General features: G+C 44.3%; 1 protein-coding gene across 2 annotated transcripts in view; it reads right to left on the bottom strand.

Moving 5' to 3' along the window:
* SSBP4 (single stranded DNA binding protein 4) overlaps nucleotides 1-23755 on the bottom strand; it is a 532613-nt gene that overhangs the window by 347433 nt on the left and 161425 nt on the right. For both annotated transcript variants that reach the window (XM_086947015.1, XM_086947014.1), the window contains exon 4: nucleotides 21066-21150. In XM_086947015.1, the coding sequence (XP_086803141.1) occupies nucleotides 21066-21150 (85 nt within the window). The remainder of the gene's footprint in view (nucleotides 1-21065; nucleotides 21151-23755) is intronic.

The following is a 23755-nucleotide window of genomic DNA, read 5'->3' as shown; positions in this document are numbered from 1 at the left end:
GAACATATTTGCCACCCCCTTTTATACTTTTAGTATGGTATGTTCTAGAGTCATCATTTTATTTATGGTTTGGTGAACAGCTACTAAAAAGTCAATTTAGTAATCCCCAGCATAGGTCTGTGCTTTATCTCGTGTCGGCCTGCATCTAGTGCCGGGCTGAAGCTTGCATGACCGAGATCAGATTGTAAGGACATTCAGTGACTGACTCATCCAGTGAAGCACCCGCCACCCCCCTCATCCAGGGCTATTGATCACTCCATGGGACTACATTTAAAAACCAGCCCTTGGTAGTGCAGGCATGTCTTGTAAGGGGTTGCCATGACAAAATCTGGGTTGTCCTAAGGCTAGCCAGGGTCAAGGGGTGGTTGACTGTGGCTTTCCTCTGGTAGTGGCAGAGGTGTGGAGACTCAAGCTCTGCTGCTTCGAAGTGGCCACTCAGTGAGCCAGGGCTATCGGCCACCGTCTCATAGGTGCCGACCCATAGCTGCTCCTTGGCGAGCGTGGCTCGGTGGTTGAGCTCTGCTGTTTCTATCCATCATCTCGTGGGCAACTCAGTGTGTGTGAATCTGCCCCTTCACTCTTAAAACAGAATGCTGAATCCTGTTCTATCGATGATCCCTCTAGTAGACAATTTAGTACCATATGTTGTAACCACCATGATTTTGTGTTGACTTACCATAACTACAAATATTATCATATGGATCCATACTCTATGCAGCTGTGTTGGCCCACAATAACATCTATAGGCCCACTTGAGCTTCAGTAACTTCAGTAATGCCATTATCTCATTATTTTTATCCTATGAGATAAATGCCTAATTCATATATTGTTTTACCTAAAAAAAATTGGGACTCTTCCCATATTGTGAAATGCCAAGTGCACAATGCTGCCAAGCAGGAAAGACAACGTTGAATTCCCCAATCTGCTATCACCATGTAACGACACTACGATTACTCAGGGATTGTTTTAGATGTATTTTCTCGGATGACCATTTAACGCTTTATTTTGAGTTCATGGTAGCATTTTCTTCATGCCTGTTACTATAAATGAGTCAGTCGTGTTTTTATTCAACTTGATCTAGTGCAAGAAAAAACAGTTTGGGTTGACATGCGTCGGTCTTTGTACCTTGTGCTATTAAATTCCACACCTAAAATGCAAGTGATCTGAACCGACCTTCAAGATGAATAAATGCTACATAAAATCAAATAAGTAAAAAAAAAAATTACATTTGTAAGTCATTGGACTTTGTCTACCATTCTGGGGTTCCAGATAAAAAAACACGGAAGTCACTATTTAGACAAGTTGTATGTGCTACTATGTTTCAGATAAAACATTTTAGGTCTGGTTTTGAGCACACATCTACCAAAGAGACCTATTGTTAACAATATAAACAGAGTGGGCTTTGGGTCCGCCTCTTTCAACCACTGGCATTCACCTATCAACTTCTTTCATCCATTGGCTTGAGACTTAGTCAATCACGTCTTGGCTCTGTGAAGTACAGTATTTATATCTCACTGCATACTATTGGCTGTGTCGGGTGTAACCTTCCACATCCACTCTAGTGCCGGCACTGAGCTTCATGATAAATTACTTTACAACTATGGCCTTTGTTATTCCTTCATGCTGGATCTCTCATGTGTGTCACGTTTCAATGCGCTAACGCGTCTGCATTAGTACATTAAATCCCAGAGATGATAATGTTGGCAAAGCAGGTTTTATTCAGCGAAGAACAAGACGGGCAGAGCAGCCAATGGAAGTCCCAAAGTGGACACCGGATGTAGAAGGAGGGAAACAGGAAGCTACTGACTGGTACAAAAGTGGCCTCCTGCTGCTATAAGAAAGCTTAGCATACTCCAAATCTGGGAGTCATATTCTAAACTCAAAACAATATATCAAAGTATTTAATTTACAAGTCATATTTTTGTCATGTTCAAAGTTGGTTTAAGTGAACCACTTTCAGGCTTCACCTTCTGTCTTTTACTGTGACCACCCCTTAAAAAATGGCATCCTAATTTCAGCGCCTGCCAGCCTCTTCTAAAGCTTTTAGATTAAATGATGAAAACAAAAGCTTCAGAAAAACAAGCCCGCCTCTCACATTCTGAAACGCATAATGAGTCAATCATTCGCTATACCAAAAAAAAAAAAAAATGAAAGGGGAGGGGGAGGGGCGGATGGGCGCAGACACATGGATTTCATTGCTGGGAATGAGTCCCATTAGCCAATATTTATGAATCGTCTTGCATAGCGAGACAATGTATTTTTCTTTTATTTGAAATACGGAATCTTGTTGGGGAGGTGGGGTGGTGCCGGGGTGGGAGCAGCCGCACTGGGTAGCTGAGCATCCCAGGGGGATAAGCCATTCAGTTCCATCTTGTGCATAAAAATAGGTCAGATTCATTCCTCATGTCCCTGGCTGGTGGGGATTGGGACTGCTGGAGGATTAATTTAACCCTGTCATTGCCGTGGGGCTTTGGCAGCGGTCCCCTGACAGAAGATGACCGCTGACGTCTTCACCTCTTTTGTGCGCATCAGCACTGGTTGACTGGGTCTTCCCGTACAGCAGAACACAGAGTGTCAAGACATCAAGATTTTCCCTGTTGCAACAAGTGGGGCAACACAAAATGATCCTCCTTATCAAAGAATAGAGAGGGGGGAACCCACACTCTTTGCTCAGACTGGCAACTACACAGATATACAAGAGTTTAGGCTGGAGGGGTGATATTTTCAGCTGGCCAGTCGCTCCACAGGGGTCTGTGTTGAGTCTAAGAGTCGAGCAATATTCCATATATATCATCTCCACAGAATTCGCTCCGTTTCATCAATGCCAAGGCTACCCCTTCTATCTCACTAGCCAAGACTTACGACAATAGCCGCTAATTGTATTAAACTCACCTGGATACCATAAACACATCAACATGCCCCAAAGTGCTTTCAACACCAATTTAACAACACACTCGCAGTCCACAGTCACGATGCAAGCCACCAATGCAAGCCCACTATGGCAACGCCTGCAGATTACCATGCATTCTTTGCCTTTTCTGCTCCTCCATCAACAGCGACAATTTAACAATGTCAACCCACATGGCACGATAGAGGGAATCTACAGCCTCTACATGAAGTGCAGTCTCGCCACCCGAATGGACCCCATCTCTTGATTCAAAGAAGAGAAAGCATACAACATGTACTTGTGTCTGACCAGATCCTGCTCTACAATGGCCCAGTGATGAGATAGCAGAGCTGCTCCCCCAGACACAGCAAGTGTGGAGCATTCATGGGAAGTTGGCCAGGGTGCTGAAAGCTGCCACAAACTCACCCTGGGTCTTTCCCAGATGCTTTCCAGGATCCTTGTGGATTACCTCATGGATATATTCCAGCCACTTGAATCGTAATATCACATACGTAGCTCATTGAGCCTCAAGTGCGGCAAAATTTGCTGGATAACTGAATGTTTTTTGTGGTTATAGAGTCTTTTGAAGCACTGTGAAGCGGGGAAGGCACACATTGGTACTAGACAATATAATTAAATTAAAAAAAAGATCCAAACTACGTCCTTTGTCCATGGTGCCCACCGAACTATGCTTTCAGCATCACAAGCATGTGACAACTTGGCCCATGGTTCACCCACGCATCACTTGTTCCATACCTACTTACGAACACCCTACAAAAGTGGTGGCGGTGGAGGGAATAGAGAGGAAGAGCCTAAGGGGGGCGAAAGGAGGAAAGACAGGTGTTTAAGAGAGATGGTGTGACAGAGTGTCAGAAGAGGGAGGTGAGAGAGATAAAGAGGGGGAGTGACCAGAAGAGGGAGGTGAGAGAGAAAAAGAGGGAGGGTGAAAGAGAGAGGGATTGCTCAGAAGAAAAATACATTTCATCTTCTGGAACAGGCACCTGAAGTTATATTTAGTATGGTATAATATTCTATATTAGATGTAACCGTTTTTGATGCATTGGTCGATTAATAAAATATAAAATAAAAAACATGTGTATTTTATTTCAAAATGGTATTCACAAGGTACACTTAGACGTCAGCAGTGAAGTATCTCTGACAAGAGCGAAAATACGCCTGAGACAATGTAAATGAGCTCCATTTGTAATCATTAAATGGAAATGTATTTTACGTGGAAATCCTCTGAATTGGACATGGGTAAGGCCCTGGCGGACCAACGCTAAACAAACACTTTCTAGGACCACTCACTGTGGTTCTTTTCCATTTTCATGTCTTCAGGCTCTTGCCGGCCCTTAAACACGACTCAACCACTGACATCCGCCCAAGAGCCAGCTCTTCTCGCTACTGCCCATCATTTTATTTCTCATTGTGCCGGAGGAGGGGGTGGAGAGAACATAACATCCTGTTTCACTGCCAAGAGAACGGCTTCAAACTCCCCCAAACCCTCAGCAAGTGGCGAAGCAGTGGTGAGTCAGCGTAGCGAAGCGCAAGACGCTTCTGTAGATGGAGGTATCAGCAGGGGCGGATTGGCAAGGCGGGCATTCGGGAATGGGCCGAAGGGCCGGTGCCTCAGTGCCCTCTGTGGGCCGTTTTTTTTCTCCCCTGTCCCAGTCCACAGAGAGTGGACTAGGAAAGGGGAGAAAAAAAAACGGCCCACAGAGTGCACGGAGACAGAGACTGAAAAAATGAAAGCAGCCTCGCTGTGCGGCCAGACAGCGATTGTCAGCAATGAAGCTGAGGCTGGGCTGGGGAGGGGTGATTGTTTGCAATAATCGGCCTCCCTGGGGGCTAGGTGTTTCTCAGGCCTTTGAGCCATTTGCACCTCGGCCCCCTGGCGCCCATGCAGCCCAGAAACGGTGTTAGTCTTAACACCTCGCCCACAGCCCTTCACATTCAGGGCATAGTGGGCGAGGAAGAATGGGTCTTGCTGTGGGGGCCAGGTGATGTTTGGAAGTTTTTTGTTTTATTTATTTATTTATGCGATTTTATATGGTGCAGACTTTACCCGAAGGTGTCAGAGCGCTTCACACAAGGAACAGCAATAATACATGAGGAGAAAAATTACAAGTGGATAAATTACAAAAGCAAACGTTAAGTTACATGAATCAAAAGTGACAATAGTGAGCAACCAAAATACAAGAGGAGCAAACAATACATTGCAGGAGGAAAAAGAGATATGTGTGCAGGTTACAAAAGCGTACAAAATACAAGTAGAGGTATAATACTGCAATTAATGGCAGACACTCCAGCACAAGAACAAACGTTACGTAGGCAATGGTGGCACTTGTGCAAGTATCTAAAGCAAACAAAAGTGAGAGGTAGCAAACAGTGTGTTACAAGAGAAAAGTGACTTGTGCAAGTTACAAAAGGGTACCATACACAGGTACAAGGTAATACTACAATAAATGGTAAATACTCAAACTGCCAGAACACACTGGGAAGGCACTTCCCATGCACCAGCTTCACCTCAGCCTCCCCCCTGGCTACCTGGCTACCTTGGATGACCCAGAAAGCTGTGTTTTGTGCTCCCCTGCCAGGACATTTTCCCAAGGCCTGGAGGGTTGATTAATTTACTAATTGCAGGGGCCTTACCTCTGTTCATGTGCTCCTGAGCTGAAGGTCTGGGGAGGGCTGAGTAGGTTAGTAATAGCAGGGGCTTTGCTGCTTTTCAGGTGCTCCTGTGCTGGAGGACTGGAATAATTTTGTGACAAAAAGGGTCCTTGCTATTTTTTTTAGTTGCTCAGCATGTAGGCCATTGTCACCTTGGCCCTGTGTCCTGTGCAAGAACAGTATCCTCCCACTTTCATTCCTTGTCTGTGCAAATGGTGTTTCATGAAAGGGCACGCCCCTTGAATGTGGGCCACGCCCCTTAAATATGGGCCACGCCTCTTGAATGTGGGCCACTTTTTTCGTCAGTGCCCGGGCCGAATTGTGATCCCAATCCGACCCTGGGTATCAGGCGTATCCTCCAGAGGCGCTGTGAGTCATGCGTATTCACCTTTAAACAGGGGGGCATTAGAGTTTGGGTGTGCGTTGCACCCACTCCTGGGTATTGCACCACACACATTCATCTGATAATCAGTGTGAAACATATCCTGCTGCGGCAGATTGCCGTATGATGGTACTTTTTATCATCTGACCTTAGCCAAAAGCATTTGATTTTCCTAAAAGTGTATAAATGTATAAATGAGTCGTATGCCTACTTTTAGGGGCTTCCAGCCAACCCGCTTTATCCACTCGTAAGTTATTTGTCATTCACATTTTTCTTCCACCCACTACAACATACAGCATGCAGCAATGGGTAAGCCCACTTCAGACATTGGTTAACTTAACTGTGAGTGACAGTATTCACAAGAACACATCCCTACAAAAAAGAATTTCATTCAGTGCCAGGGACTACTGTGGCAATGTGTGCTTTTCCACACCAAAATATATTTTTGCTTTCAGCTATTTTTTTAATGATTGGCAAGGGCCTGGCAACTCCCTTAAAAATAAAGTTTTTAAAAAAACATGAAAAAATTAAACAAGCACTGACAAGGCCACAAATATGTTTCAAGGAAATTCTGGCCAGTCTGAAAGCTTCCTAGGTAGACTGGGGAAAATGATGTTAGCTGCCAGTTGAAATCAGATCCAGAAGTTACCCCTGGACTTCTGCCAAGCCCACACCCCTTTTCCTCTGAATACAGATGTAAAGGTTTTATATTTTCCGTTGGGATTCAAAAATATGTTTGGGCAGTCGTTTTCATGCCCTTCCCAAGCTATTTATTATATTGTAATGTATTTTAATCCATGAAAAAGGGAGGGACTATTTCTTTCACTCCATGCCAAAAGTAAGGTGGGGGGGCTAGGCATGGCCAGGGCGAGCTTCAGGCCTGGAAAAGTAGATTGAAAACAAGGCCAGATGCATTAAAAGTACTTTAGACTAAACTAAGACCACCTTTCTTCTTACAAGACCTAAATAATATGAAGTTAGAAATAACCTATTATTAAGAGGTTAGGGATATTATCGCTGAATGGACTGTATTGCTCAGATCAAAAGCAAGCACTGTAAGAAAAAACCTCATTAGTAACAGGAGCCGGTTTGAAACGTAAAAATAATGTCAAATTCCATCTAATTCCAACTTTTCTTTAAGAATAGTGTATAATATCCAAAGACCTAGCGGTCTAAGGTGTCTATTCCCAAATTAAGGGATTCAGTGGTTAAATGAGGGCAAATGTCCACCTGCTAAGGACGCTATGAAAAATCTAGACTTTTATTAGATTATTATTTTACAGCATATTCCGTGAAATTTAATAGCCCCTGCTGGGGGATGACCCTTGTAACTCAGGTGGTCACACCTCATTCCTCCAAAAGTGCCACGCGGCATCACTCTTCCTAATACTTGGAGAGAGCGCTACCCCAAGCAGGGGAGCAGATTGTAAGGCAGGTGGCTGCATGAGGTCAAAACCGACAAATCTGGTTCAATTTCACAGAAATCAAGTTCAAAAGAGGTGACTGGGGGGGCACCGTGATTGGATGTCCAGGGCAGGTTGAGGCGGCCGCAGTTGGCCGTCGAAGCCCGACGGCGATAATCCCTATTGTTTCACTCATGAAAGCCATTCGTATTTCCTTCCTAGAGAGACCTCATTGGTAATCATTCCTTCTATGACACCGCTCGCACTCTCCCTCGAGTATGGCGTCTCATTCTCATTCAGGCCAATGGCCTTTGAGGCGGCCATTGTCCGTCAGAGGCCATGCCGAATAGAGACCCACGCCAAGCCAGCTGGTGGCTTGTGAGCTGAACAATCAGGCGCCCGACAGACCATCTCTGGACAAAAGAGAGTGGGGTAAAACAGGCTCAACGGAGCATGAAGGTATCACGCAGGGTTTACGCTCAGTGTTAACACACCTATCGTGAAATCTTTCCACAATACGTCTGCAACATTGGGAACTGGAGGCCGGTGTGGAGGTTTGCAGCATTTTTTTACTCCTTACCTAAGCACTTCATGGGATGAAATTTAAAAGGTTAAAAAGTTTAAAAGTCAAACATACACCGTTCAATGGGGCCTCTTCCTTACAGGAGCGCAAATTGCACCAACTGCTATCAACATACCGCCTCTCCTGCGATCGACCCAAGATTTGTGGAACAAATTTGTTTTTCAGGTTTTGGGGGTATTACTTACATTTTTGGGCAAACCTGAGATGAAGTGTGCAAAAATTTAGAACAACTCATTTTTTATGTCTATTGAACAATAAATGCCTTTGTTTGGGGCATGTATGTTTTCTGTGGCTAGCGTCCATGTAGATTTCAAAGGTGCATATACGGCATGGAGTGCCCACACATGTAATACAGTATGTCCACATATATGGACTAGCATGTCCTCGAGTACAGTACTGCACATTCATAAAGTTTTAGGCATGTAGGCCAATAAAAAGTATTCTATACATGCATAAACTACAATATCCATTAATTGTGAACATTGCTGCTATTAAAAATAGCATTGAAAGCAAAAAAATATACGATTGATTGGCCAGACAGATAATTCAAAAGGCACACACACCCACATATAAAGAATTGGATAGTGTTATATACAGAATTTTACACATACATATAATGTTGTGTATTGGCCTCATATACAGAACTGAATATCCTCACATTTCATTTTACTTGGGTAACATATCGTAGCACAAGTTACTTCCCTTCGGTAACAATATATCTGTAATAAACCTGCGCTGGTTGGCGCGGAAAAAACTGACGTCAGCTCGCGAGAGCTCCATCTAAGTAGCTGCCGCGAGGTCATCCCGGCGTCCTCGGCGGCGAACGTGGAGCCAACCGATTCCACCTCCCGACGCGCAGAGGTACTGCTGACGAAAAAACTTTCTGGATCCAGTATGACGCCTCGGGGTAATTCTAAGGTTCGGAATCTATACCTAACGTGTTTCTTTCAGATATGAGTATTACCTGTAAAATCACCTGCTAGCTGGTGTAAAGATAAGGCCTCAAACTGCAAAAGGGGGCAAATGGGGCACAAAAAATAATTTTTAGTCCAAAAATGTCTTATTTTTGTAAAGTAAACCTTGATTCGAGATTCACAACTAAACAGGCAAACTGAACAACTGTTATTTCCACAGGGTGGGATTTAATGCTTGGTTAACCATGTCACTGCTAACAAGGCCTTTAGTACTGAAAGGCAGCATAATAACCAGGGCAGCTGGAAATTTGGCAGCAGGGGAGGACCAAATTTTGCTTCAGGGTTGGCTAAATTATACGTCATATGGAGAGTCTGGGCAAAGGTTACACCTCGGTAGTACCAGTTTAACGTCCAAATATAGTTATAAGCAACTGAAAGGTGACCAGTCAACCTTTGCATAGGGCCTTCCACTGCACGGCAACACGGGTTGCTGCAATTTTAGTAACTTTTGATCCGTTTGAGATAGAAACAGATATTTGTTTTTGCTCAAATCTGTAAATTATGCAGCAAATGATGGATACGGTGGCAAATAACACAATTATACAGAGGATGCAGTGGCTGCGGAATGGTATAATTCCAGTAGCACCTACACAGAGCATTTAGTGTCTGCACACAGAGTATAGAGTCTGCAAAGACAATATTCTTTCACAGTTCCAAGCATTCAATGACGGTATGGTGTTGTGTCTGCACATATTCTGTGCATGAACATAAAGTATTCCGTCTGCCCGTATAGTATTGTATGGGTACGCAGGGTATTGTGTTTGCACGCGGAGTGGTCTGTCCACCCCTATGGTCATCTGCCGGTACATAGTATTTCTATGCACACTGAGTATTCTTGGTCTGGACAGAGAACAGTTCGTTCCTGAACATTCAGTATTTTACATCTGTGCTCAGACTATGGAGGCTGTGTGAATACTGTGCATGGAGTAGTGTGCCTGCAGATAAGGTTCTGGTGTCTGCACAATTGATGTTCTGCACAGAGTATTCTATGGCTGCAAAAACAGCCTTCTGCACACTCAAGTGGTCATAGCTCTGCCTCTTATCAGAAGCCCAAAGGCAGGATTTGTTCATAGAGACCCTTCTTCTAGGAAAGCCTGGCAGACCCAGACCTCCACCTATTATTCCTCTCTTCTCTTCCCCGCCCTGCCCCCTCCTCGGCTCGGTCTCCCAAGTTTGTACGTTCCCTGCTGCTACCACTGATCTGCCAGCTGCCACCGTGATTCTACCCCCCCTTTCCGACACGGCTATTACCCCCGAGCCAGGAGAGAAAATCACAGCAACAGCCTCAACAGCTCCCCTGCCAGCGAAGAGCTCCCTCCGCGTGCCTGCCGGCCCGAAAAATAGCACATCACAATGCACCACTAGCTCCCTGCTCGTCTACTAAGAAGGAGCGACAATATACTACACCGCTGCCAGAGCCTTCCTGCATGTCTGCTAGGCAGGAAGAACCGAGCACCACACCACCGCCACTGACTCCCTGCGCGTCTGCTAAGAAGGAACGACAGAGTACCACATCACTGCCACCGACTCCCTGCGCGTCTGCAAGGAAAGAACAACAGAGTACTACATCACCGCCACCGACTCACTGTGCACCTGCCAAGCAGGAACGATAATGTACCACACCACCGCCACTGACTCCCTGCACGTCTGCTAGGCAGGAAGAACCGGGCACAACACCACCGCCACTGCCTCCCTGCGCGTCTGCTAGGCAGGAAATACAGAGCACCACGCCACCGACTCCCTGCGCGTCTGCTAGGCAGGAAGAACCGGGCACCACACCACCGCCACTGACTCCCTACGTGTCTGCTAAGCAAGAAGAACCATGCACCACACCACTGCCACAAGCTCCCTGTGCGTCTGCAAGGAAGGAACAACAGAGTACCACATTGCCGCCACTGACTCATTGTGCGCCTGCCAGGCAGGATTGACAATGTACCACACCACCGCCACCGGCTCCTTGCATGGCTGCTAGGCAGGAACGACAATGTACCACAACACCACCTCCCTGCACATCTGCTAGGCAGGAAGGACAATGTACCATACCACCGCCACCGGCTCCCTGCACATCTGCTAGGTAGGAAGGACTGAGCACCACACCACCACCACCAGCTCCCTGCTCGCCTGCTAGGCAAGAACGACAATGTACCACATCACACCACCGGAGTCCCTGCGCGTCTGCTAGGAAGGAACAACAGAGTACCACACCATGACCACCACCAGCTCCCTCCGTGTCTGCAAGGCAGGAAGGACCGAGCACCATAAAACCGCCACTGGTTCCCTGCGCATCTGCTAAGCATGAAGGACCGAGCACCAGAAAACGCCCACCGGCTCCCTGTGTATCTGCTAGGCAGGAATGACGATGTACCACACCACTGCCACCTGTTCACTGACAGGCAGGAATGACAATGTACCACACCACCGCCACCGGTTCCGTGATAGGAAGCAATGACAATGTACCACACCACCGGCACCGGCTTACTGTGTGTGTGCTAGGCAGAAACTACAGTACATCACATCACTGTCACAGGCTCCTAGCGTGTCTACTAGGGCACTTGCTGACAGTAAGCGAAACCACAGCCACAGGCTCTCTGCAATCCTGTTAGGCATGGATGATAGTATACCACTTAATTTACGCCGACTCTCTACATGACTACTCAGCATGAGCAACAGTATACCACACCAGCGCCACCGGTTTCCTATGTGCCTACTCGGCAGGAAAAACAGTTTACCAAACTGCCACCATTGGCTCCCTGAGCATCTACTAGACAGCGACAACAGCATGCCACACTGACGTCACCATTTCTTTGCATATCTGAAAGGCAGAGACAACAGTATATCCCATTGGCGGCACAGTCTCCTCATAAGTCTACTCTACAGAAACAGGCTAGGTTGAAAAAATATGGATCCTTCTTGTTGTAGGGATTGTGCAGTAGTGTCAGAGGTGAGACGGCAAGAGCTCCTCCCCTGCCAGGAAGCAGGTTCTTTCATCTGAGAAGGAAGGGGTGCCCTCAGGATCCTACTTGACTCTCCAGGTGGTTTGGTCGAGCAGTCATGGCCTTTATTGGTAGGACCCTGTTCTGCAAAACTGATTTTAGTTTTGGATATATTGAGACCTGGCCTGTTTCTGAGTAGCTGTTAGGCACTCCAAACAAAATGAAGGATTGGTGTAGCAACATTGGTCATGGGTTCCCAGAGATTTCTCACTTTGATGAAGTTGGGTTGGAAGCCAGTCTACTCCTAACAGGGTAATTATAATCTACGGCTTGCACTCTAGGTTCAGAGGCACAGTGGCCTGTTGTTGAAACTTTACACGTTATGATAGTAGTATGGGGGCCTGCTATTGTGAAACTAGACATTCTTCCAGCACCCAAGGCCAAGGGTGCTGAAGGGCCTGTTCCCAGGCCATCCTGAAGGGCGCCTGGTTGATACGTGGATACTACAGGGAGGTTTCAACTGTCCTAAAAATATAGATGTTGGTGCTGCAGAGCACAGTCACCAGTCTGTACTCCTGGGGTAGTTCACGGGCACTTGACACGTTGTCATTACTCACCACCTCGATCAAAACTTCATTAATGGTCTTTACTTCTTCGCTTTCTGTGTTTTGTGTTTGCTTGTGCTTTCTTATTAGCACAGCCCCATTGCATATTCCAGCAAGACGTACGTTAATCCTCAGCTACCCTAATGGGTGGCCTTGAAACTCAACCGCTTCCAATTGGTTACTTGCCTACGTGTGTCACGACACACTGGTGGGATGGGTGTTTTAAATGGGCAAGTACCATCTGGTAAAAACATACCTACTCTTCTTTTACTTGAATTGGAGAGTACCAGCACTTTTCAGAAGCCAACAGCTGCTCTGGGTAGGGAGGACCAGCACTTCTTTATATCAATTCAAAGCTCTCGGTGGATGCTTTCCAAAGGGCGGGATGCAGGTTCAATCCACTGGGGTAGCGCAGAGAGGCTGTACTTCACAAGACACCCCAGTCCCATCCCATCCCTGTGGGGTACATCTAAAGCTATCATCTGGTACGTCCTTATGGGGGCCAGGGAAGAGCTCCCTTATTTCGCAGTCTACCTGATGAAAAGGATGAGCCTCAGCTCATCCTGTGCTTAATTTCAGCCGGTGGTTTCCGGTGCTCGGTACCGGCATTTAACTGTCAGACCTGGCACATAGTGCCGCTGTCTTTGTAATTTTGTAATAAGCACAACAGTTGGTTAGTAATTCTATAGATAATAAAAATGATTAATTAATACCTGTTGTCCAAACCAATCTTATACTCTGGGTGAGCTGGAATAGTTTGAACTGCCACACTTTTGATGTTTAGTAGTTGTGTTGGCGCTGCCATTGACAGGGGCAATGGGTGGTGCAAGCTGCAGTGGCCTCCTGACAAGGCCCCGGTCACTTTTTTCTTTTGCAAATTAAGCACTGACTAATCAATTCCTAACTCGAGTAACAAGAAGGCTTGAAGGGGCAGCAATAGACCGAACAGGTCGGAGTCAAGATATATAAATAACAAATGAAATGCACATTCCAAGCAATGTGAAGCATCCTCTACATATAAAGCCTTACCTAAAAAACCCCGCCCCCAAACCCCCAAGGAGGTTTTACAGTTCTGTTTGCTGGATCCCAGTTCATGGATAGACTGCGCTTCCATGTAAGGGTTTAGATGCAGAGTAGCTGGCGACGGCCAGCCGCAGCAGAGCCGATGGAGGCTCAAGAGCTCACAATCAGCTTCTCGCCAGCTTCTAGATGAGGCGGGAGAACTTTGTTTGGTGGACCATCTGGTCCACCATCCACTATGAGACAAGCTATGGCCATTAAAAACAAATTAAAACAAATAACTCCAGTGCCACCAAAGTTAATGCAGGAAAGCAGAACACCTGTCTAGTGACTAGACCAAAGAACAATTTCTTCCCAGAATGCTGGCACTGGGGAGGCAACTTTACCCGAAGCCAAACCTGATGGCTGTTACCTCGAGTATTGTTCTACTCGCCCAGTGTGAAGGCCCAGCCCTGGTGAAGTACCCACTTGACCAGTTTCAAAAGGTTTCCACATCGGACTGTATGAGGTGCAGCTGAAAAATCAAAGCCTTATTGTTAACTACAAAATGTAACACTGACTGGAACCTACAGGCACATTTATTTAGGCACCAATTAGAAGTTCTAAAATGCACCCACACATTTTCTCCACAGTAGCAGTCCCAAAGATGCATTACAACAGAAACGTGATCTAGTCAGACACATTTGTAACTGACAGATTGGAAATTCCACAACGGAAATGGCAGTGTTCCTTCTGCTTCTATATAAACACATCTTAAGGGGCCACATGGGCTCCCAAGTTTACCAAAGCACCCCTCGAGAATCCCGCTGCCACCTGGTGCCCTGCAGGCGAACATTAGCCTCTGCCAAAACCAGAGTTCAAGGTCCAAAGGGCAAAGGTCAAAGGAAATGCGCATTCATCTCAGTCTGAAAGCCTCTGGTGCCGTCTTCAAGGGCCGCTGCAAGTGATTTAGAAGATGGCGAAAGGCGTGACGTTCACGGCCTTCCTCCCTCCGACAGCTTCCGGGTTTTATCCAGATCCGCCAGGGGTCTGATGACCTCCAGCTACTGTTAAGCAATTCCAGGTCACCTGGTGTCAGCGCTGCTCCCTCGAGGGCCCTCCCAGGGCTGGGCAGCGCTGCATTTGAAGTGGGGGTGCCGGGGTACACTTTAGCGCCTCTTGACTCTCACTAAATGAGGAGGGCGGGAGTACACGCGGGTGAACAGCGTCCACCCACTATTTTCACGGGGTGGATGCTGTCCACCCTGCCAAAGGAGATGGCCCCACTGAAAAAGATGCTAAATTCGTCCCGGTGTAATTTCCAAACAGCTGGAGACACCTTCAGCAGCGCCTGCACGTTGTTGTCTGCTTTCCATCGCAACAATGTGCAGGCGGGAGGGGGCTTTCCTAGCGCAGACTCCTGCTGGGCCCACAACAAAGGCCGAATCTGAGGCCTCATCAGGCCTCCTTGTGTGATTCTCTTGGCTGGGAGCAGTCAGGAGCCTCACACCTGATACTAATGCAGAGGCGGGGAAACAAAGGCTCACACCTTGTTAGCACTTCACACATACTTAAGAGAGGCAGCTTTTCACTTTGTTCAGTCCCTGTGTGCTGTAGGAATGTCAGATGTGTTGGTCTTTCCAGTATTTACACAAAATAAATAGCATTTAGATAGTGGCTGCTCCCCTCACCCCAGGCGGTGTTGTAATAATTTAAATATCACAATGTTTTCTTGTAAAACACTATGGGTAGAGGAAGTTTACCCAGACAAAAGGCAACATTGTTTTATGTGTAGCTTACAAAAATGTGAATCTTCTGCCTACATCAGGAGGGTTTCCCTGTATACTGGGAATGTGCTCTAATGTACTAATGATAGACCTGTTAAACAAAAATGTGAGGGCTTAAGATTTGGTGTCACTCCCATTATGTCACTTCCTGTGATGTCACACGCCTGTGATGTCACACCCTCATGATGTCACCTGCATATTGATTAACTAGGTTAGTCCCTCCACTTATTGTTTTAGGACTTGTGCCCTGCTCACAGCCTTCACAGTGTGGCAGAAATGTTTTGTGAAACTTAAGAGTCCGAAACAATTTATGCTGGTCAACACTTGCGGTAATAGAGACTTCTGAGAGAATTCTCGAAAAAGGTAAATTTGCAGGGAAAACGTCTGCCTACATTTGTCATTATGCAGGTGAAAGCTGTGAAAAAGGGTACATTTCGTGTGAAAAGGTCTCCACAAAATTCCCAACCAAGCAGGAACTGATTACAGTGAAAATTATCTCACAAAGTGGTAAAAATGATCGCACATCACGCTGAAAATCTTTGCACAAGTAATCGAAGGCAAAGGGAAATAGGGAAATTTAACAAACTTTACCTTGTTCTAAAATCAGTCTTTTATTTCTCAGAACATTCTTCATATAGGGCATAACTGCAAGTCCACATGTTGCTCGTTGGAGTCATTATTTGAGCATTCACCTCTAGAAATTATTCACACACCCATGCCAACCAAGCACAGATCGCTTCACATCGGCTGACTGAGGGCCAGAGGCAGTGCTTTAACTAGGCCGGCACTGTCCGGTACGAAGTATAGGCACTTTTTTATTTTGAGAGGGAGAGTACCGGCACTTCTAAAGATAGGCGTACCAGCACTTCTATTTTTCCATTCTAAGCACTGGCCAGTGGGAAAAAGTTTGGTGGACGACGTACAATCCCTCAGGGAAGACAAGGACATTAGATGACGTGACCAGATTTTAAAAATCGTAAACCGGGACATTTCACAAAAATAGGACTACGATTTCACATTATACAAGCGCCACAGAATGAGAGCACTCATCAACAGAAATACAGAATAAGAAAAGACATAAAATTTAATTTCGAAACCCAGTATGGTACCAGTTAATTCAATTGTTTTCTTATAACATTGCCAAGTAGCCCTGCTTTGGAACACATAAAAACGGGTCTCCTACTGTTTTCAGTCGACATTTTCTGAAATCTGCCGGGACACACAGTGGAAAAAAAACTGGACTGTCCCAGCAAATCTGTGATGCCTGGTGACTCTAACATTAGGTACTCACTGTGACACACGATCAACTGTCTGGTTTAAGGATCACTGCTAGCTCAGCTGTGATCTCTGTACCTTTGCAGAAGAAAAGCTTTGAGCACTCTCAAATAAGTCAACATTGAGTTCCATAGTGAAATTTCCACAAGAGCCTTCATTTTTTTTCTCCGACAAGCGTCTTTCAATCTTTGGCCTGCCAACACTTGTTTCGACTATGCGGAAGATGTGACAGCAGACTTCATCAGGGGTAGTCAAGAATGTATCAAGGATATGTATATTATCACAAGGTCTACAAATATCCAGTACTCCCAATTTTTATGTGCACAAAAAACATGGAGGCGCAAGGTCGTCACTTCTAAAATCAATTGTCCAGTCATTCAGAAGAGTGCTCCCGAAGCGTGTAACCCTTGAGGAGTGACACGGGTCCCCGACTGGTGTTCTGGCTCAGCTGTGATTTCTATATCTCAAAAGGAACCACCATCATGGCAGCCCATCAAGTCATTTAAAGATCTATAACCGAAATCATATACTTCATTGTACAGTTTTTAGATTTAATACAATTCGAGGTAAATATACAAATGATCTCCGATCCATCTTAAGGTAGTGCAACAAGCAATGTGGGTAGAAGGAATTTAATTACGATGATTTAAATTGAAAGAATTCATAACATGAACATCTGTTTACACCTTACACAAGGATAACGTTTTTCTTGTTGCTTTTCTCGTGGTTTAGAGTTGAGGTTTCAGGAGCTTATACAAAAAATTAGAAATGTGTTTTACGAAATGAAAATTATGAACAATATTTTTAAAGTTTACCCAAGAATTAAAATGCTTGAATACTGCTGGACACTTCCATTTCATAACTACAATACATATCTACACAATCTTCTTTGAAAAATAGAGAAATATGATGCTGTGCAGACAGGCACCCATAATTCTTTGAGCATCAATTCTACTTAACCAACCAATCGATCTTTCATTCAGATCCATAACATTCTTCATGAGGAATTGTTTCTCAGCCAAAAAGCCACCCCTCACTTTCAATACTTCAAAAGCACCCTCATAAAGATTGGAGCAAGGGAACCCACGTGGAGTGCGACTGCTTCTGTATCGAGATCTTTCCACACAATACCTCGCTTCTTAATGCACCTGGCCTAGATCATAACCACACAATTCCAAACAAAAGAACCTTTAATAGCAGAATTAACTTAAGAGTAATTCTGAGATTTCTCTTCTATTACTACAAAAGAAATTTTGATTTGAGAGTAAGGAAAGAACGAATCAGACAGTAGATTCTTAATATTTATTATGTTATTATAATGCAGAATATTTTTGTATTACTTAAGTGCACCAGGGTTATACAGTTATTTGCACACTAAGCAATCCAGGATTAAAGTTGAGGACATTTTTAATTAAAGAAAGGATATACTTAGTACAAGTTTACGATGGGGTGGGGGCAAGCATTTTAACAAAGGGTAGTAAAAACATAATTAACTCACACTTTTGTTTCACACTTCAATCTTCCTTCATTTTGAGCACTTGATGTACATGATTTAATGTACATATATTTATTGGACTGTCCTTGCTACGAGTTTGAGTATTTCTGTGTTAAGCAGCAAACTCAGCAGAACGAGGGAGAAAGAAACACTTCTCATAAATCATCTTTTCAATGTTATTTTTATTTAAGTTGACATTTTTATAGTTTCCGTTGGGTGACCAAAGCATCTAAGCCGGCAGAAACTACCTTTATCTGGGCTCTCCTCACACCACGGTTTTCAGGTGTGTAATTCAATGAAAGTGAACTAAGACTACAAGTTCCACGATGCACTGCTCCGTTCAGTGAAAGCCCAGGACTAAGAACACGTTATCCAGGTGGGCTGGAGTCATCTGGTCAGCCTACATTTAGCAGTTTTGCTCTTCATTCAGATACAGGGCCGCCTGCATCAAAGCAGGGGCTTGCAGTGGCAAGCTATGGGTAATTATCTCAGAGATTCAGACAAAATCTTAACAGGACTGGGCATTGTCTGCCATTGCATACAGGCATGTATGGCCTCTTCGTAAAACCTATGATGCTGGAGTTATTCTAGGATTTTCGCCTTATTGGTCAGCATTTAAACTGAAAGGCACATCTCTTGAAGAAGGGTCTCTTGGCTCATGCCTTTTCATGTTTATGAGTGACCCAAATCCCTTTATCAACAAGGCCCCCATCGGTTCGATTGCGAGCTGGGGCGGAGTGATCACTAGTCTGAGCAGACAGAGCGAGACAGAGGTGTGAGCTAGAGGCCCAAGAGCACCCTTCCTGCACCATCCAAGGTCATACTCCTCTTAACCAGCGAGCATGAACCCTATCCATGGCCAATTGGGTGAATCATAACAACCTTTTAAGTCTCTCAGGCATGAAGAAAATAAATATTTCCAACGTAGGTGTAGGCGTGCCAGTTCTACACCTGATTTTCAGGATACTCGTAAATGAGTTCTACTTAGAGTCACTGTATGTGGACAAACTGTAAGAGTGGACCTAAGCTGGACATTTCGGCTATTGGAGTATTAACTAAAAACATTTCAGACTGACCGATGTTTGCTTCTGTGACATATACATTGTGCAGCAGTCATCTATCGCACCACTTTTTACCCATTAAAATATCATTTATCAAATGAGCATTTGGATCTGTAACTTGGATTGTTTCTCTGGGGCACAGAAGGAATCCAAAATCTCTAAACATGAATCAATTTTTCGAGTGGATCCAGTTCTGTATTTGATTTGGGGAAAATGGTGACTACCCCTAGAGTTTCAAAATCACCAAAATATGACGTTGTTGTGTCAGGGTGAAATAAAGGACAGCCTTGCATTGCTGGAGGAGACACTCATTTCACATTTCCACTTTTATTACAAACACCACTTTGAACTGTCAAAAAATCTGTGAAAGGCCATGTTTATATTAACTTGTCTGAATTGTTCCACAAGTGGCAAGTGTTGTGCTTTAATCCGAACAGATTACAGTTCACCAAGAGGAAGAGCACATACATGTATGTAATATGTACACATTCACAAATAAACATCTTATAAAACACACTGCCTCACTCATGTCCATTTTGAAAGAATACATTTCTCCCACAAACCATCTTTGCCACGCAGATCACTTAGACGAGAACACAACAAAACATTTTCAGTCACATGAAGGAAAATTAAACCACTTTATATAGTAAAAGGCAAAACAGAACAGCATTATCGCTTATGGATGACAATAATATGCAACTTTGTCAGCCACATAAATTAAAACCAATCACCGAGAACAAGATAAACCATCACCAGCACGCTTTTTGGAAAATCTAAAACATATTTATCACTGATGCAGAAGAGAATAAAATGTTTCTGTCGCTAACAGTCAGGAGAATGTAAATATTTTATGACTCGTTTGTGAGAAAATAAGAAAGCTTTCTCCCTTATGGAAAAGAAGCGAAGACAACTTTGCCACTGCCATAAAGCAAAATATATCAGTTTTATCCCCTATATGAAAGGAATAAATACAGCTTCAGCACCACCCATTTGGGAGAAACTAAAACAGACTAATTGCTCATTTGAAGACAATACTAAGCCCCTTGACACTAAATGAAAACAGAATAAAAAAACTTTGCAAATCACGTGGAAGAGACAAGACAGTTTTGTCAATCACTTGGAAGATGATAAACATGTTTTGTAAATGATTCAGAAGAGAACAAAAGTTCTGCCACTCATATAAAAACAGAATAAAACCAGTTGTGACGAATCATATGGAAGAGAAATAAATAGTTTGCCTCCAGCTTTCTCATTCAGGTGGAAGACAGTAAAACATTTTTGCAACTTATTATTTTGAGAAAGAAACTGCTCTTCAACTTGTAATGGGATAGTATCTTTAATTCTATTTAAAATCTAAAAGCGAGTAAGGGATTATTATTTCTTCTTCAGCTCATTCAATCGTGTTCCAACAATGTATGTCAACACTGGCCGCCATCCACAGCACAGAAGCATGAGTGGCAGGGCAGCGACCCCCTCCGGACGTACCTCCAACGGGGCCCTCTTACCGCAGCCGAAACACTAAACGAGGCCTTTGCCACCAAAATGCGCCAATTAAATGCAAAACTCCTCCATCGCCGCCGGAGTACATTAGCCCCGGATTATATAGTGCGCATGCCACAGCCAAGCATAATAACAGAGTGAAACATGCTCTCCCTGGCACCAGCAGCTTTCTCTAAAGCCTTTCCAGCTGCTCCTCCAGCCTCCACGGGGCTTCATAAAAACCATAAACCGCGAGCAAGGTAGGGACAGCAGAGGACAAACTTACAGGTCTCCAGCTGGATTACAATTTTGTTTATCAGTCTGTAAAAGCGTTCCAACAACACATGGCGGACATTTATTTCCAGTTATAGCCTGAAGAAGACCTCACGCAAAAAAAAAAGAAAATGGCAAGCGCGGCTGCAGAAGCGCCCTCAGCGGGACAACCTCTGGGCCAATCAAAATCAAACACCTATAGACTGCCATCTACTGGCCAGTGAAAACATTTCCAATTGATAAGGGAATGAGTACTTACGTAGTCATGGAAGGCCTTGGCTTCACTGGAGTGCTCACACGTCTCCCTTCTGTCGGGGGCTGCACAGTAGAGATCCCAAAACACACTTTGAGAAAAGAAAGCAAAACATGAGTTAATTTTAGGCATTTCCACATGTACTTCAAGGTTTTCAATTTTCAATTGGGCCAATTCAACATTGGAGAGCTGTGCAAACACACAAGATTAACTAAAATAATACAATGAAATATTTCCGTTGATGTAGAGTCCATACCAGGGTTACAGAGTGGTTTTGTTGAATAGCCATGGCTATTCTTAAAAGGTATAGCTAGAATAAGTGGGCTTGGCATACTCTGGCCTGTAACACAAGATTCAAGAATTCTTCTTATATTTTTAGGTGGACTACTAGCTTATGATATAGGTAATCAGACATTGGGTTCTGAGGCACACATGCAGAATTGCTTCCGGAGATCGATACTTGCAGTTTCAGAGTTATAAACTATGTGAATTTAGAAGGGAAATATATGAATTGCAAAGTACTAGACAAATGTTCCTCCAGCCACACATAAAATGTTGCCACCTATGGAACTACGTTTTTAAAATGTTTACTTACTATTGTATTTCACCTCATTTTTGATTATTACACACCACGTAATAATATACATTTTACATATACATTATTTAAAGTGTGCAAGCTTTTCTACTACTAAACAAGTGCATAGTAAATTGAAGGAAAAATGCAAAATTGGGAGAGTTCCACAGGGGTACACACGAGAAAAGAGAAAATAGTAGAAAATACTCCTGGTGCTCCCTGTTTCTCCACCGATTCCTAGATTGACCCATAACTCCCCTCCTACCCCATTCGTGCATGGTTCCGATTCCAAAAATGTAAACAGATACATCGATTGTGCCTCTATCGGCTTAGCAATGGATTGTTCAGGTGGTAGGGACTAGCCAGGTTCACCACAGTAGAGACTGCAATTGTTCCCTACTGATCCAGATGCCGGTACGTGGCCTGAGTAACAAATTTGGGCCTCATAAGCCAAGATGTCTTTCATTGGTAGCTTGGTGGAGCCGTCAAGGATTAGCACCAGGGAGGCTATGGGAAGGTGAAGCCAGATGAAGCAGAACACATTAAATAGGAATGTCCTGATAGTTTTACAGACATTAAACATTTCCAGGCATATCCTGGGTGACCGCACCGACACAAATTAGAAGAATTGCGGAGATAAATATGGTTAACTATAACTTTTACACATGGTACATTCTCTGCTATCCACAAACTGGTTCAGGTGCTGTTCTGTAATTTGGAAATTTCAACAGGTTCATGCTGGGGCAGGACTGGGTGTTTCCTCACTATGGATGGAGAGTCTAAAACCTTAGAATTGTTTATCTCGGGCTACGATGATATCGTTCACCAGAGATTAACAGTTCTTCATCGATCACTTGAGGATTTTTTTTAACTCTGCCTGGATGGACTGAACGTTTCCACGATGGACCTCGTGATCCAGGTTCATAATTTCTGGATCTGGGCCGGCTGGGTCAGAGGAGTCAGCTCAATGGCTTAGTTAGACTCTTCATAAACTAAGACTTGAGGATGATGTGGTCATGCTACGCTAGATGGGAGCCAGCTCGAAAGCGGAGGGAGTGAAAAAGGTGGGGGTGCAATTTTCATGAAAAGTTTACTGATGAGTTTGCCAGCTATACAGAGCTTCAGTTCCCAAAGATTGCTTCATCTACCCACTGTCATCATATGTACTGTTCTCCATTGTCTTCTGTGAATTTTCTCTGGAGGGCTTCAAGGAGCTGGACCTGTTTCTCTGTCTTCCTCTGGATGGCAGAGATATTCCTCGTAGGACTTGTCCAGTCAACATGCAACAGCGTAGCAGCACGGCCTTACGCAGAACTTCAGGCTTTGGCCTAGTCTGAGTTGATGTAACTCCTTTGCTTTCAAAATGCAAGCGTCAAGCACCAAACAATCAATTTAAAGGTCAACAAATCCGTTTTGTCCTACAGTGAAGAATTGGAGATGTGTATTCCAGTCCACATTAGACAGGAGAAAAACAACTCCATATATGGAGCTTACCCTGACATTGACAGGCCAATTCTAGCTTGTCATCCTGTTCTGTGATAGAATGAATGTTTAAAAATGTATAGAGCACATTATTAACTGAAAAAGAGGCGTCTTAGTTCTAAATCGACAATGGATGATCCTACCTGAGCTAGACGGTAGCGGTGAACAAGTGGTTGTCTAACAGTTTCCTGAATTTAGTTAAATATTATTCTGCTCACAACATAAACTGGGATTCCTACAAGTAGCTGAACAGGAAGAAAAGGAGGAGGAGCAGGGGCAAAAAGACAACCACCATTTTAAGTCACACAACTGTACGTACAAGGGACCCTTAAATCAACGTTACTGTACACTCACACATGTGGGCGAGACATGTGTAAGGGGGCCAACGGACTAGGTATAAGGGAGTTGATAGACTTCATCTCTTGGGTACATACATTCCGTACCCTTGAATAATAAACCTCTACCACTAACCTCTCATTGTGGACACAGGGGGGATACCCCATCAAGAACAATGCCAGGCAAACTCTTTTGGGGTCCTGTTTACCGGTAACCGAGCCAAAGCTGGCCAGATGACACATTACGTCACGTTTTGCGCCAAGGAAATGGAAACTGAGCAAATCTGTGATGAAACATATTTGCT

The sequence above is a fragment of the Lissotriton vulgaris genome, chromosome 12 (genome assembly GCF_964263255.1).
Source record: "Lissotriton vulgaris chromosome 12, aLisVul1.2, whole genome shotgun sequence".
Lineage (NCBI taxonomy): Eukaryota > Metazoa > Chordata > Amphibia > Caudata > Salamandridae > Lissotriton > Lissotriton vulgaris.
Note: the sequence above shows the minus strand (reverse complement) of the source record. Positions and strands in the feature narration are given on the sequence as shown.